Raw genomic sequence first — 14,046 nt, forward strand, 5'->3', positions numbered from 1 at the left:
AAGGGTTGACTCTTATTCATCCACTAGATATTAATGGTTTAATTGTTGATGTCCTGCTCAGGTTGCTGACAAACTGAATAGGTATTTTGCATTTACATTCACACATGAGAAATTCTTTTGAGAAGGGGATACCTGAAGTGTATCAAATCCTAATAGTAAGCAAAATGATTTTGCAATAACTGAGAGAAAATTTAAAGCTAAACATAAAAGGGACCTATGGTCAATGAAATCATTCCAATTATATTAAGGGCGGCAGCAAAGGCAACAAACCCATAGTCATAACACCATCTTTGGATTCAGGGAAGGTCCCATTGGACTGGAGATGTGCAATTCAGAAAGGGTATCAAAGAGTGACATGAGTAATTACAGACTTTCTAGTTTAACTTTCCAGGGAAATAATGAAGTTATTTAATAATAATGAATTAATAATGAAGTTAATGAAGTAATGCATGACCAAGTAGTTGGGCATGCAGTTGTACTTAGTCCCAGCATGAGTTTAAGGAGAGATCTTGTCTGACCAGTTTCAATGGACACTATGATGTAGTAACAAAGCAATTGGATTCAAAAAAGAATTGTCACATTGTCCATCCACATTTTTAGATCTAAAAACACTAGAAAAGCGATATTACATGTGTTAATGGTTAACTGGCAGTATAAGTGTGCATTACTCATTGACCCGCTTTTGTACATATATTTCATGTGAGTATACTGCATAATTGTATGCAATAGCATTAGTGCTACATATTATCAGCCTAAGTTAAAAAAATTTATAAAGTACTGTATTATTAACATTAATTTTTGAGTGTGTGCAATTTTTTTAATAGGAAAAAAAAAAAAATGGAGGACTATCCACATACTGCGGAAATTGGTCACAAAAAGTTATTCAAAAATCCAGAAATTCTTGAATATGATAAATCCAAAAAAATAGAAATATGATAATATGAATTTGATAATATTACAAACTCCACTGGCTGATATAGCCCAATGTAGTAGACAAACAGGTGCATGTGTTTGCTTTATTTTGCTAGTAAATATTTAGTTTATTCAACAAAAAATACTTTTACAATATACTACTTTGTGATCAATGACTTTTTTATAATTTATTTGGTATATGTTGCATTGTTAACATTGCAAAGAAAGAAAGAGGCACTGCCTCTGAAATGTATTTGGCACTAGACAACCTTCATTTTATTATATTATGGTGTACAGTATCACTGCATTAGATCTCATCCATGAGTAAAAATATAATAGCTATAACAATAATAAAACAGAATTATTTGATGAACATTTCTTACTAAGCAGTGGTACAGTAAATCACTGACTTATGAGCCCAAGTTACGTAAACTCGACTTACGCAAATTTTTTTTCACTGAAATTTGTTTTTTTAGGATTGTAAAATTTAAAACAGTAAAAGAAAAACAATCAATAACGCTTCTCTACTGTTACTTATTCTCAGTGGGCTTCACTGAGAATAAGTAACAGTAGAGAAGCATTAGTTATTCAAAGTAGTGCAATACCTGTTATCTCGTTGTGAAGGTAGCCAGAATAACGCTTCTCTAGTAGACGAATAAGTAATGCTTCTTTACTGTTACTTATTCTCAGTGGGCACCACTGAGAATAATAATAGTAGTTGTCTCTAGAGAAGCATTACTTATTTGAAGTGAAAGTAGCCACAATATAAGATATAATTAAAACGATGCCTTTACACCACATAAGTAGTTTAATTTTATGGGTTAACTATGATGTATCTACACTGATATTATATATCAGTTTTTAAGTACAATAACATGCATTCTTTCTTCCTTTTATTTTTTCTTTTCTTATGTGCCACTCTGGCCACTTCACCACTGTCCTCAGAGAAAGTTTTTAATTAAACTAATTAAAATATATAACTAATTAATTGAAAAATACAGTACAGTCTGTCCTCGTATAACACGTGTTTACACTACACGAATTCGATCATACACGATTTATAAATAGGGGAACGATATCTTGTATAACACGAAACGAATTCGCTTATGCACGATTCGCCTTTGTGTTTACAAGAAATGGCAGTCAAATGCGAAATCACTCCAACTGAACGCAACATGATAGGAATGAAGAGAACATTCTGAAAATGTATTTGTTTTTTATATCAGTGAAGGTGAAACACATTTCACCATAATAACGTAAAAACCAACACAATTCCAGCTATCGGTATAATCGCAAATGCAATTAGATCGAGTTTACTACCAGTTTATAACAGATTCCACTAGCAGAAACGCAACTGGAAATTGTTTTTATTGTTTTATGGTAGTAACCCCTAGAAATGTGCTTTAGTAAAATGTGAGGTGTTAATAGTGTATCTCTGCCCTTACTGTGTTGTTTATTCAGTTGCTACACACACGCAGCTTTGTTTATGTGTATCAAGCGTGCCTCTTCATTGTGTAATTGTGCTTTATTCCCTAAAAATGAGTAAAGGAAGCGTCCTGGTGAAGACACTGCAGATTCAGAGAGAAAAAGAAAAGCAATATCGATAAACAGAGGTGGACTGGATCAAAAATTCTTACCCGTGAAAATTTGTAGTGGCCTCATACTAGCATTTATGGCCAAAATCACACCGGCCTGCAGCCCACAGGGGTTTCCCCGGCAAGGCTTATGGCCAGTCCGCCTCTGTAGATAGAGAAAAAATATGAAATTGTGAAACGCTTTGAGCGAAATGAAAGACCATGTGATATTGAACGTGCTACAGACCTAAATGAGGCAACGCCAAGAATTACAAAGGATGCAGAGAAAATAAAAACAACTTTCATAGCAGGAACAACTCAAAGTGTAATTAAAATCCATTACATTAAGACACAAAGAATTGGAAGAGATGGAATGGCTATCATCTGTTTGGATAGAAAATCAAACAAAAAACAAGTTTGCTTACGATAGAAGCAAAAGCAGTAGCAATATTTTATTACGTAATAGTCGTAATAAAATACGTACGTATTTTATTACGATTATTTATTGTGTTTGGTAATGTTTTGGTTACAAATGGGTGTTCAATCTTGGGTGGTCGGCACCTAACCCTATTTTTTCCATAGGGCCTGTCGTTTATATTGCACGATTTTGCATTGCACGAGAGTTTATAGGAACGCAACTATCGTGCTATATGAGGACTGACTGTATATATTTTTTCTTCATTCTTCTAAGGATATTATGTGGTTTTTGTAATTTTGCACATCAGGGATATAGTAGCAATATTTTATTGGTCATACCCGAGTTATGTAAAACTCGACTTGCGCAAGAAGCCCTGAACTGCATCACTTACATCACTTACGTATGTTGGGGACTTACTGTATAAAAAAATAATTAGCTATAGTAGATTAGCTATAATAAATAATTGTTGGAATTACAGAAAACTCATTTCCAGTGATCTGTTTACACAAAAGACTGCATAGCCATTTTAAAAGCAACACATTAATAAATGACTTAAAAGTCAGTCAATAGTATAGGAAAAAAAATTATAAATTCTTACCTGTAACTGATAAGGTTTTCCTGCCTTAACTAACGCATTAATTAGCTGGCTTGTGTGTGAAAAATGGACATTTTCATCCATGAGACCATGGATAATTAGTAAACGATTCTCTCTAGAAAGAATGTAAATTTCATTCTTATAAATAAACAATACAGTAGAAAATTTTCCATTCTGCATGTTTTTATGATATTAAAACTAAAGCTAAGATCTTAATGGACAATTCCTTTAATGTAAGAGGAAAAAAGGTTAGTGGATTTAATAAGATTACTGATGTTTCCCCCTGTGACCCCCATATTTATTGTTTTTTAATCGGAACTGCATATTTTCTGAACTCACTAAACTAATTTGCAATCCAAATTAGTTTAGTGAGTTCCAACTATGGGTTAGCTCTTGAGTAGTTTGTGGAATTTTCAAAAATTTCAAAAATGAAAACTTTGTACATAAATGAAACATGAAAATGACATCACATGGAATTACTACTAAATACGATTAATAAATAAAGACACTTTACCATGTGAAGAATTTAATTAGTTTATTGGAATGAGTGGATAGTTATTACAAGAGGCTCTGACAGTCCAAACAACAAAATAAATTGGCTACATTTTGGATTTCTGTGTTGAAATCTGTCTTTGGGCCTGGATTTTTGGTTCTGTAATATACATAAAAAGAAAACCAAAGATACAAATTTTAGGAGTTTATTTACAAAGAGATACAAAATTACTTACACAAAGAAAAGTTTTTGAAACATGAATCCAATAAGATTTATTTGGTTGGAACAAATTTTACTTACATGCAGGCCTAGAGGAGTTGATATACTTTGGCCTGCTGCAGTACAGTTTTGCCTTGGGGTATATAAACTGTTCTCTAAGTAGATAAGTAGACCCTGTTTTACCACACAAACCTATGTTATGTTATAAACTTATCCTAATAAGTGCAAACATTTATTTGATTTATGATTAGTTCAGTAGTTCTTGAAAACACTTAAAAAAGGGCATCCATATGAGGAAAGACTTCAAATATGTGGGTTGCAGAGATTGGAAACTAGGCACCTTAGAGGAAACTTCACTGAGGTGTTTAAGGCTCTGAGAGGCATAAGCAAAACGAATGAGGACAAGATTTTCATGGTTATAAATGATTCTAGAACTAGGGGTCATAATTTCAAGTTGGGGGGGGGGGAAGACCTTTAGACTGGATTGCAGAAAGTTTTATTTTGGCCAGTGAGTTATAAATTACTGGAATAAGTTACCTACATGGGTGGGAGAGGCTGACAGTTTGGGGAAATTCAAAGGTCAGCTGGATAATTACTTACGGGAGGAGGGAAACGCACAGGTTGTCTATTTCCTTTTCTCTTATTAATTATTATATTTATTTATTTTTATTTTATTTTATTATTATTATTATTTTTTGGCTGGTGCAGCATAAGCCATAGGCTTCCTTGCACCATGTAGCCATTGCTAATGCTAACATTTGTATCTCCAAGTTAGCATTCTAAATTGGATAGAAATCTTAATTTTTTAGTGCATATTAATTTAAGTATTTCTTTGGAAATTAATTTAGAATAAAATTTAATTTGATTTAAATTTTTTTCCAGCCAAATTTACAATTTTATTTATGATATTAAAACTAAAGCTACGATCTTAATGGACAATTTCTTTAATGAAAGAGGAAAAAAGGTTAGTGGATTTAATAAGATGACTGGTGTCTTCCATCCCCCCAATATTTCTAGTTTATTAATTGGAACTATATATTTTCTTTTGAATAGATTCAATTCATGTTTCAAAAACCTAAGATAATCTTTCTTTATATAATTAACTTTGTATCTATTTGTAAAAAACTCTTAAAATTTGTATCTTTCAATCTCTTTATATATTAGTTATAAGTTAACTTCTCATTGTATATATTACAGAACCAAAAATCCAGGCCTAGAGATGGATTTCAACACAGAAATCCAAAGTGTAGCCAATTTATTTGGTTGTTGAGACTATTTGGGTCTATTATAAAAATTGTTTTTTTTTTTAATAGTATGAACCAGAGCTGTAATGCGCAATACGTTCTACGTTGATATCAATATTTGTAAAATAATAAGAGAAGTTTACCTCAATATAATATGTAGAACACTTCCGTATGATACTCTCCATCAATTAAAAAGAAAAAATTGAAAAACTTACATTACAGAAAAAATAATTAAAAATTAACTGAACATAATTAAAAATTAAATAAATTAAATGAAAAAATTGCAAAATTACTTTCCTTCCTGAAGCCGACAATGCTTTTCGACCATATGTCATGATCACAGGAAATGCATAGGTTGTCCATTTCCTTTTCTCTTATTAATCATTATTATTTTTTAAAAATATTTTCTTATTATTATTTTTTAAAATTTCTTCTTCTTCATTTGTTTTTATTCTATTATTTTTTATTTATTTTTGGCTGGTGCAGCATAAGTTATAGGTTTCCTTGCACCATGTGTCCATTACTAATAATACTAATACTTTTTTTTTTTTTTTTTTTTGTTAGTTATTGGCACATCGGTTCTGTGGCTATAATGCACCTCCCACAGTTTTTGCAGTACTCTGATCCAAGCCCGAGGCGTGATTCGAACCCGCAACCTTTGGGTTGCCAGGCAGGCACTTTACCCACCCGGCTAGCCCAGTCAGCAATACTAATACTAACTTCAATTTAATTTTGTTGTGTATTTTTTAATTTGTGATCTTTTAAAATTATATGTGATTTTAGATATAATGCCTTCCATGCAAATGATTTATAAATAAAAAAATATAAATATTAAACTTATATATTTAATTTTTTATTCCGGGGTGCACACTAGTCCTTTTAAGTAAAATAAGGTGCTTTTAAGTTGCACGACCAAAAAAGTTTGGACACCACTGTTCTAGGGAATTGCCAGAAGTTTATTGAATTTAATAGGGGGCTAAATGATTTTGCAATAATTGAGAGGAAAGTGAAATAGAAATTGTTGAAGTTAAAGATAAAGATACCTGGGATCTATCCAGTTATATTAAGGGAGGCAGTAAAGGAAGTAAGCTAACTCTTAGCCATAATTATGAGAGCATCGTTGGATTTAGGGAAGGTCCCCAAGGATTTAAGATGTGCAAATGCAATGCTTTTTTTGTAAAAAAAAAAAAAAAAAAAAAAAAATAGGCACCGGTACTCATTCTTTGCTATCAGGAAAAATTGAAAATTAAAAGGACATGAAAGTACAGTACTCTAAAAAATTATTTCCTGATATTGTCACCTAGGAGAAATGTTTTTGGAATAAGAACAACAAATTAAGTACATTAACACACAGTTTATTAAGCATAAATTTATTATTCTAGTATATAAAAAATAAGTAAACTGTTAAAAATAAGTAAAAATAATTTCACAATAAATTTTTTATAGAATATTCCAAATTTTTATTGAGTTCTCATCCAACACACTATGCATACTTCTTACTGTTTGTGTCTGTTGCTGAATGACGTTTCCGAAGCAGCAACGAATCGGCATATTTGCTGGATCGAAGTGTGTCAGCGGTGGGCCTACAATTTTAATTAAGAAATAGTAGTGAAGAAATTGTTTTTGTCATCAACGAAGCTGTGGTTGGGCTGACAATAAGATTCATTTGTGAAAATCCTCAGATTCACTTGAATTTGAGGATTTTCACATTCACTCGATGAAACTGGTATCATACTCAGAGTGTTCATCAAATGCTCTTCAATTTTTCCAAAAACCGTCTTTTGGTTAGGTATTTCCGAAATGGACGAATTGTATCTCTTTCATTTAACTGAAGCCTAATTGACAATTTTCTAAATTCATTCTAACCAAATGTCAACATGTTTTTTTTTTTTTTTTTTTTATGAGAACCCCAAACACGAGAGGTATTATAACCTATAGTACTTAGTACCGTGCTTGGGTTGGAGGTAGAGAAGACGAAAGAAGATATTTGTTGATATTGGACTTGAACTTCTGTAGATTGTAATTTTCAGGAAATACGTATGAAGGAAGGTTGTTCCAGAAAACGGCAGTTGAATGAATAAATGAGGAAGATGAAAAGTTGGTTCTGTGGGTTTGAGGTTGGACAGTAAATGGATGTTGGCTGGTGGCGGCACGTGTTCGGACTGTTTTGAAAGAGAGAGCGGGAATTATAGAAGCCAATTCAGAAGAACAGTGCCCATGGACGTATCTGTAGAAGAGGCATGCAGCAGAAACAGTGCGTCTATGAGAAAGCGAGTGGAGAGACTCTGTTAGAGATGAATCATAATTAACTTAACTGCCCTCTTCTGAATGGAATCAAGAAGCCTGAGAGAGGTTTTGGGGGCACCACCCCAGATGTGGGAACAATATTCCATGGCAGGGCGGATTTGCGATTTATACAGAGTGAGCAGCTGTTTGGGAGAAAAGTAACGCCGAAAGCGAAAGAGAAAACCAAGTTTTTTAGATGCAGAGGAAGCAATATTTGTAATGTGCTTGTGCCAAGAGAGATTAGAAGTCAGGGTAATCCCCAAAAGAGATATATCATTTTGCCTAGAAATCGGAGTGTCACTAAAGATAAGCATAGGAGCAGAAGAATCCTTTTTGCGAGATATAAGACAAGATTGAGTTTTAGAAGGGTTGAAATCAACTAAGTTGTCTTTGCCCCACTGGAGAATTACCTGAAGATCGGCATTTAAGGAATTGGCAGCAGATTTTCGAGAACTTGAAGCTGATTGAGCTGGACAAGGTTTCTCAAAATGGAAAGTTGAATGCAATGTGCTATCATCGGCAAAACTATGGATAGGATTTCCAGTCAATGGAAGAAGGTCATTGATATACAAGAGGAAAAGAGTGGGGGAAAGAACTGAACCTTGGGGGACACCGGCATTAGTGGAGAAGTTAGAAGACAGAGAGCCATCTACCATCACCCTCAGTGAGCGATCAGAGAGAAAACTGGATAACCAATTACTAAAAACAGTTGGCAAACCATAAAATGGAAGCTTGTTTAGAAGACCTTTATGCCAAACACGATCAAAAGCCTTTGAGATGTCAAGAGCAACTACTTGTGTTTCACCGAACCTTTCCATTGAATTAGTCCATAAATGGGTAACATAAGCCAGAATATCACCAGTGGATCGACACTGACGGAATCCACACTGGCGATCATTGATCAGACGGAAGGTTTCTAGGTAGTTTAAGAGTTGTCGGTTAATTGATTTCTCCATTACTTTAGAAAGAGTAGAAGTAATTGTAATGGGACGATAACTGGATGGGAGGGATTGGTCACCCTTTTTAGGAACTTGCTGGATATGAGCAAATTTCCAAGCAGAAGGAAAAACACCTTTCGAATAAGAAAGTGAAAAAAGGCGGCAAAGAATAGGAGTAAGTTCAGGAGCACAGGTTTTGAGAACAAGTGGAGAAATACCATCAGGACCTGGAGCTTTCTTAGCATCAAGATACATCAAAATCCTTCTGATATCCTTTTGACGGAAGACCACAGGAGGCATTGAATGAAGCGTGTTAGGAATGGTGGGAGGTGTTTTACCAAGATCATTAATACATGAGCTCGAAGAAAAATGGGATGCTAGTAGGTCAGCTTTATCCTTGGCTGAAGTGACAACAGAACCATCTGGTTTGGACAGAGGTGGGAGCAGAGATGGGCAAAAGTTGCGGCCAATAGCTTTGGCAAGAGACAAGAATGCTCGGCTACCATTAGGGCAAGAAGCTAGTTTTCTACTCTTAGCCTGTTCAAACTCTAGTTTGGACTGATTAATAACTGCTTTACAATTGTTGCGAGCTTTGGTGTAGGCAGAAAATGAAACTGAAGAATTAGAAACAAGCCAATTACGATATGCAACGTTCTTCTCTTGGACAGCCTTAGCACATTTATTGGAAAACCAAGGTTTAGATAAAGGACGACATTTTAAAGTGGAGTGTGGGATAAAGGATTCCATTCCTGCAAGAATAATTTCACTGACACGATCTGAGCAAACATTGACATCAGAAGTTTTGAAACAGTAATCAGACCAAGGAAAAGAAGAAAAGAAGTCTCGCAGGTCATCCCATTTTGCATTCTTGTAATGCCAAACAATACGAGGTTGGGAATAGGCATGAGATAAAGGTTCCATTGGAGAAGAGACAATCACCAGGTTGTGATCTGAAGTGCCTAAAGGACCTCTCACTTCAACCTTGTACTTAGAAGGGTTGTTTATGAGAAAAAAATCAAGCGTATTGGCTGTATGATTAGGATTGTCCGGTATTCTTGTAGGTAAATGAACAATCTGTGCTAGGTCATTAGTAATTGCAAAAGCCTCAGCATCTCGACCTGCTGGGTCGGTGTGACTAGAAAACGGAAGCCAGCTGGAGTTGTGAACGTTAAAATCACCAAGGAAAATTACCTCACTGTTAGGAAAGTTGCACTGGAGAAAGTCAAGTTGCGAAGAGAAGAAGTCAAAGAGCTCCAAGTGATTAGTGGAGTTGGGAGAATGGTAGAGACAACAGATGAATTTTACACAATGAGGTAGAGAGATTTTAAGCCAGAGAAGATCAAAGAGAAGAGATTCCAAATTGCCAAGTCTCTGACAGGGAATATCAGAATGGACGTATGCACAAGTACCACCTTTGAGGCGAAAGGAATCATACAGCAAATAATTTGGACATCTTAGATGAGCAGTAGTTGAATCAACTGATAACTGAGATTCAGTCAGAAAAAGTACATGGGGTTTGGAAGACTGCAAGTGGAAATGGACATCATTGAGATTAGAATTGAGACTACGTATATTTGTGAAATGAATTAGGAAGTCCTTGGGAGGTTTAGATCTTTTCGCAGATAAGCTTGCTCTATTATTTTGACAATTCATGGTGTATTCAATAGTAAGAAAAAGTGGGTGGGACATGCTGTATGAAGTAATGAAATTTTTGGATATGGCGTACATGTGGTAAGAATATACCCAGATCCTTGACATAACGTGGCCTCGACAATGCTCCCCGCATACACACTACTCGGACTCCCTCCAGTCACTATCTGGCAGAGTAGAGGTAGCAAGATTATACACTAGCTGATCCGGAAGCTTCCTAGAGAGTTACCAATAGGTTCAGTCCGGTGTACTAACTAGCAGCCGGCCTGCGAACACCGTTTTAGAGCTGTACCCTCGAAATGTAAGGAATATTGGATCTCGCCACGACATTCATCATAACCTCAAAAATCATCAATCATACTGCATGATGGAAGAGATAGGGAAGGGTTGGCCGGAACTTAGCTCTAGAGACTAAACATGGGTTCCACCACTTCAAGCCTCCAATAAGCAAAGTGGTGGTATTTCACCGGTTGATGAGAGTCATCTACCACCTAGTACTGCCTGGTAACATAGAGGGGCGGTGTTCCTCCATGTGGTGTGGGCGCCACACCTCGACCCCTGCTTACGTTGGTTCACACCTGGGTGGTCACCCACCATGTACTTGTGCATGAAGGTTATACCCAGGATTACTAACAGTCCCACCATCGTGAAGGTGCAAGCAGAGGATTTGGCTGTCATAGACCGTCCGGACTTCGCCGAAATTGGGTCCACTTTGACTTGAGTGTCACCCGAATATCAGTTCCATCAGCGTTTTAGACTCCCAGGTAGCAAGAACAGCTTGTCTGGCATATCTGAGAGAATGTCTGTGACAACCTCAAGGACCAAGATTTGTCATAACGTTTGTCATGTTAAGTGGCAACTGAAGTTTAACATTGACAAACACAAAGTACTGCATATGGGTAGCAATAACTGAAAAGAAACATACCAACTGTGTGGTACTACACTAAGGGAAGTGGAAAGTGAAAAAGATCTGGAGGCAATTATGCAGTCAAATATGAAGTTCGTTGAGCAGTGCAGATGGGCTGCCAGGGCAGGTCATGGAATCTTGTCAAATGATATATAGGAATTTTGCTAGCAGGGACAAAGAGGTGATTATCCCCTTGTATAAGGCAATGGTCAGGCCACACCTTAAGTACTGCGTACAGGTCTGGAGGCCTCATTTTAGGAAGGATATAGAATTGCTAGAATGAGTACAAAGAAGTGCAACAAAACTGGAGAGGGGAACAAAGGGCTGCTCTTACCAAGAAAGGCTTACGTTCTGCAAATTGCAGCATATGGAGAGTAGGCACCTGCGAGGTGATCTGATATAAGGCCTTGAATGGGTTGAGCAAGCTGAATGCTGATGGGATTCTTCCTCTTGCTCAGATTAAGAACCTGAGGGGGACACAGTTTCCAATTGAGGAAAGACAGTTGTAGAATAGATGTGTGGAAATTTGCCTTTAGCCAGCATAGTTGATTGTTGGAATAGACTTCCATCTTTTGTTGTGGAAGTTGATAGCCTAAATAAATTTAAGGCTGAGTTGGACAGGCATTTGGAATGAATGGAGAGGTGAAATGGGATTTTTTTTTTTTTTTTTTTTTTTTTTTGGCTGATGCTGCATAAGCTTGTTTTCTTGCATCATATGCCTTAACTAATGCTAATGCTAAAAACTAAGTCTATACAGGATTTTATAGAGGAAGGCTATACAAAGAACTCTGCAGATTATATGTTCAGTGAAGAAATGAAAATAGAATTCCTCTTGAAAAGAACAGTTACATCCAAATCATAATTATACTGTAATTGCATTTTTGTGGTACCCCTCCAGAGTCTATGCTTGCCGGACCAGCCATAGATCATGGAAACATTTCCCCCAATTAATGTGCTATAAATGTCAGTGCTCTGGCCACACCACTCAGAAAAACGGTCCATGTGTGGAATAGAAGACCATATATTTAAAGAATGTTCAAAAAAGAATACAGAACCTAAATGTGTGAATTGTAAGCAAGACAAGCCAAGTTGGATGATAAACACATTCTATAAGGGACTCAAAATGCCCGTAAAGTCTATAAATCCAAAATAAATTATGAATATTAAAATAAATACAATGGTACCTCGGGTCACGAACAAATTGGCCCACGAACACAATTTCCGAACAAATTTTGACTTGACCCGCGAACGCACAAACATGGCTTTGGTGCCATGTTTTCGGCTCGCAAACAGCATCAGCTGTACTCAGGTTTACAAACATTGTTTGTCGTTGCATTGTTCTTGATACAATTTTTTTTTGCTTTTTGCATTAAATTAACCCTCATTATGGCTCCCAAGAAAGTGAAAAGTGTTAGTGACAGTGGTCTAAAGAAGCCTAAGCATATTACAGTAGAAACGAAGAAGGAAATAATAACTAAACATGCGAATGGTGTTCGTGTTTCTGATCTCGCCAAGCAGTACGACATGGCTAAATCTATGATCTGTACTATCTTTAAGAACAGAGATGCGCTAAAGACGGCTGATGTGGCTAAAGGAGTGACTATGTTAACGAAGCAAAGGTTTCAAGTGTTAGAAAAAGTAGAAAAATTATTGTTAGTTTGGATTAATGAAAAGCAGCTTGCTGTAGATAGTGTTAGTGAGGCCCAAATATGCGAGAAGGCTGGTTCGAGAAGTTTTGTCGACGAACTGGAATTCATAGTGTTGTTAGGCTTGGAGATGCAGCTAGTTCAGACAAAAAAGCAGCAGCAGATGCCTATGTGGAGGAATTTGCAAACTTTATCAACTCTGAAGATTACGTACTGCATCAAGTTTTTAATTGCGATGAAACAGGACTTTTTTGGAAAAAAATGCCAAGAAGGACCTACATAACCCAAGAGGAAAAGTCACTGCCTGGCCACAAACCAATGAAGGACAGGCTTCCACTTTTATTGTGCGCTAATGCAAGTGGGGATTGTAAGATTAAGCCTCTTTTAGTTTACCACTCTGAAAATTTGCATGCTTTTAAATGCAATAAAGTGCCAAAGGGTAAACTTTCGGTACTGTGGAGAGCGAACAGCAAGGCTTGGTAACAAGATTACTTTTTATGGAGTGGTTGACTGAAGTTTTTACGCCAACTGTCAAGAAATACCTTGAGGAAAATAATTTGCCCTTTAAGTGTCTGCTGGTTATGGACAACGCCCCTGCCCATCCTCCAAGTATGGAGGAAGACCTTGATGTTGAATACGACTTCATAAAAGTCAGATTTCTGCCTCCTAACTCCACTCCTTTCATCCAGCCCATGGACCAGCAAGTAATTTCCAACTTCAAGAAGTTATATACAAAGGCTCTTTTTTCCAGGTGTTTCCAGGTGACCAACGACAAGGATTTCACCCTGCGTAAATTTTGGAAGGATCACTTCCATATCCTCCACTGCATAAACCTCATTGACAAGGCATGGAACAATGTCTCTAACTGAACATTTCAATCTGCCTGGAGGAGACTTTGGCCAGGTTGTGTGGCTGGTAGAGATTTCGAGGAGACAGATGTAACTCTAGTAAACGAGATTGTGACCATTGGCAAGAGTTTAGGCTTGGAGGTCAACGAGGAGGATGTGGTGGAGCTGGTGGAGGACCACAGACAAAAACTCAACACAGAAGAACTTGCTGAGTTGCAACGTGAACAGATGAAAGTTATGCAGGAGGAGCACTCAGGAGAGGAGGAGGAGGAAGAGGTGGTATATGTTTCAAGTGCAGGTTTTCATTGAGAAGCAT

The 14,046-nt window shown here is 36.4% G+C and overlaps 1 protein-coding gene across 1 annotated transcript in view; it reads right to left on the reverse strand.

The window, feature by feature from the left end:
• Positions 1 to 14,046, reverse strand: part of LOC150089729 (dipeptidyl peptidase 9) — a 483,518-nt gene that overhangs the window by 12,880 nt on the left and 456,592 nt on the right. The window contains 1 exon segment of the mRNA XM_090390084.1: positions 3,503 to 3,614. Within this exon segment, the coding sequence (XP_090246210.1) occupies positions 3,503 to 3,614 (112 nt within the window).

The sequence above is a fragment of the Mastigoproctus giganteus genome, chromosome 2 (genome assembly GCF_048544385.1).
Source record: "Mastigoproctus giganteus isolate SK-2022 chromosome 2, ASM4854438v1, whole genome shotgun sequence".
In the NCBI taxonomy this organism is placed as follows: domain Eukaryota; kingdom Metazoa; phylum Arthropoda; class Arachnida; order Uropygi; family Thelyphonidae; genus Mastigoproctus; species Mastigoproctus giganteus.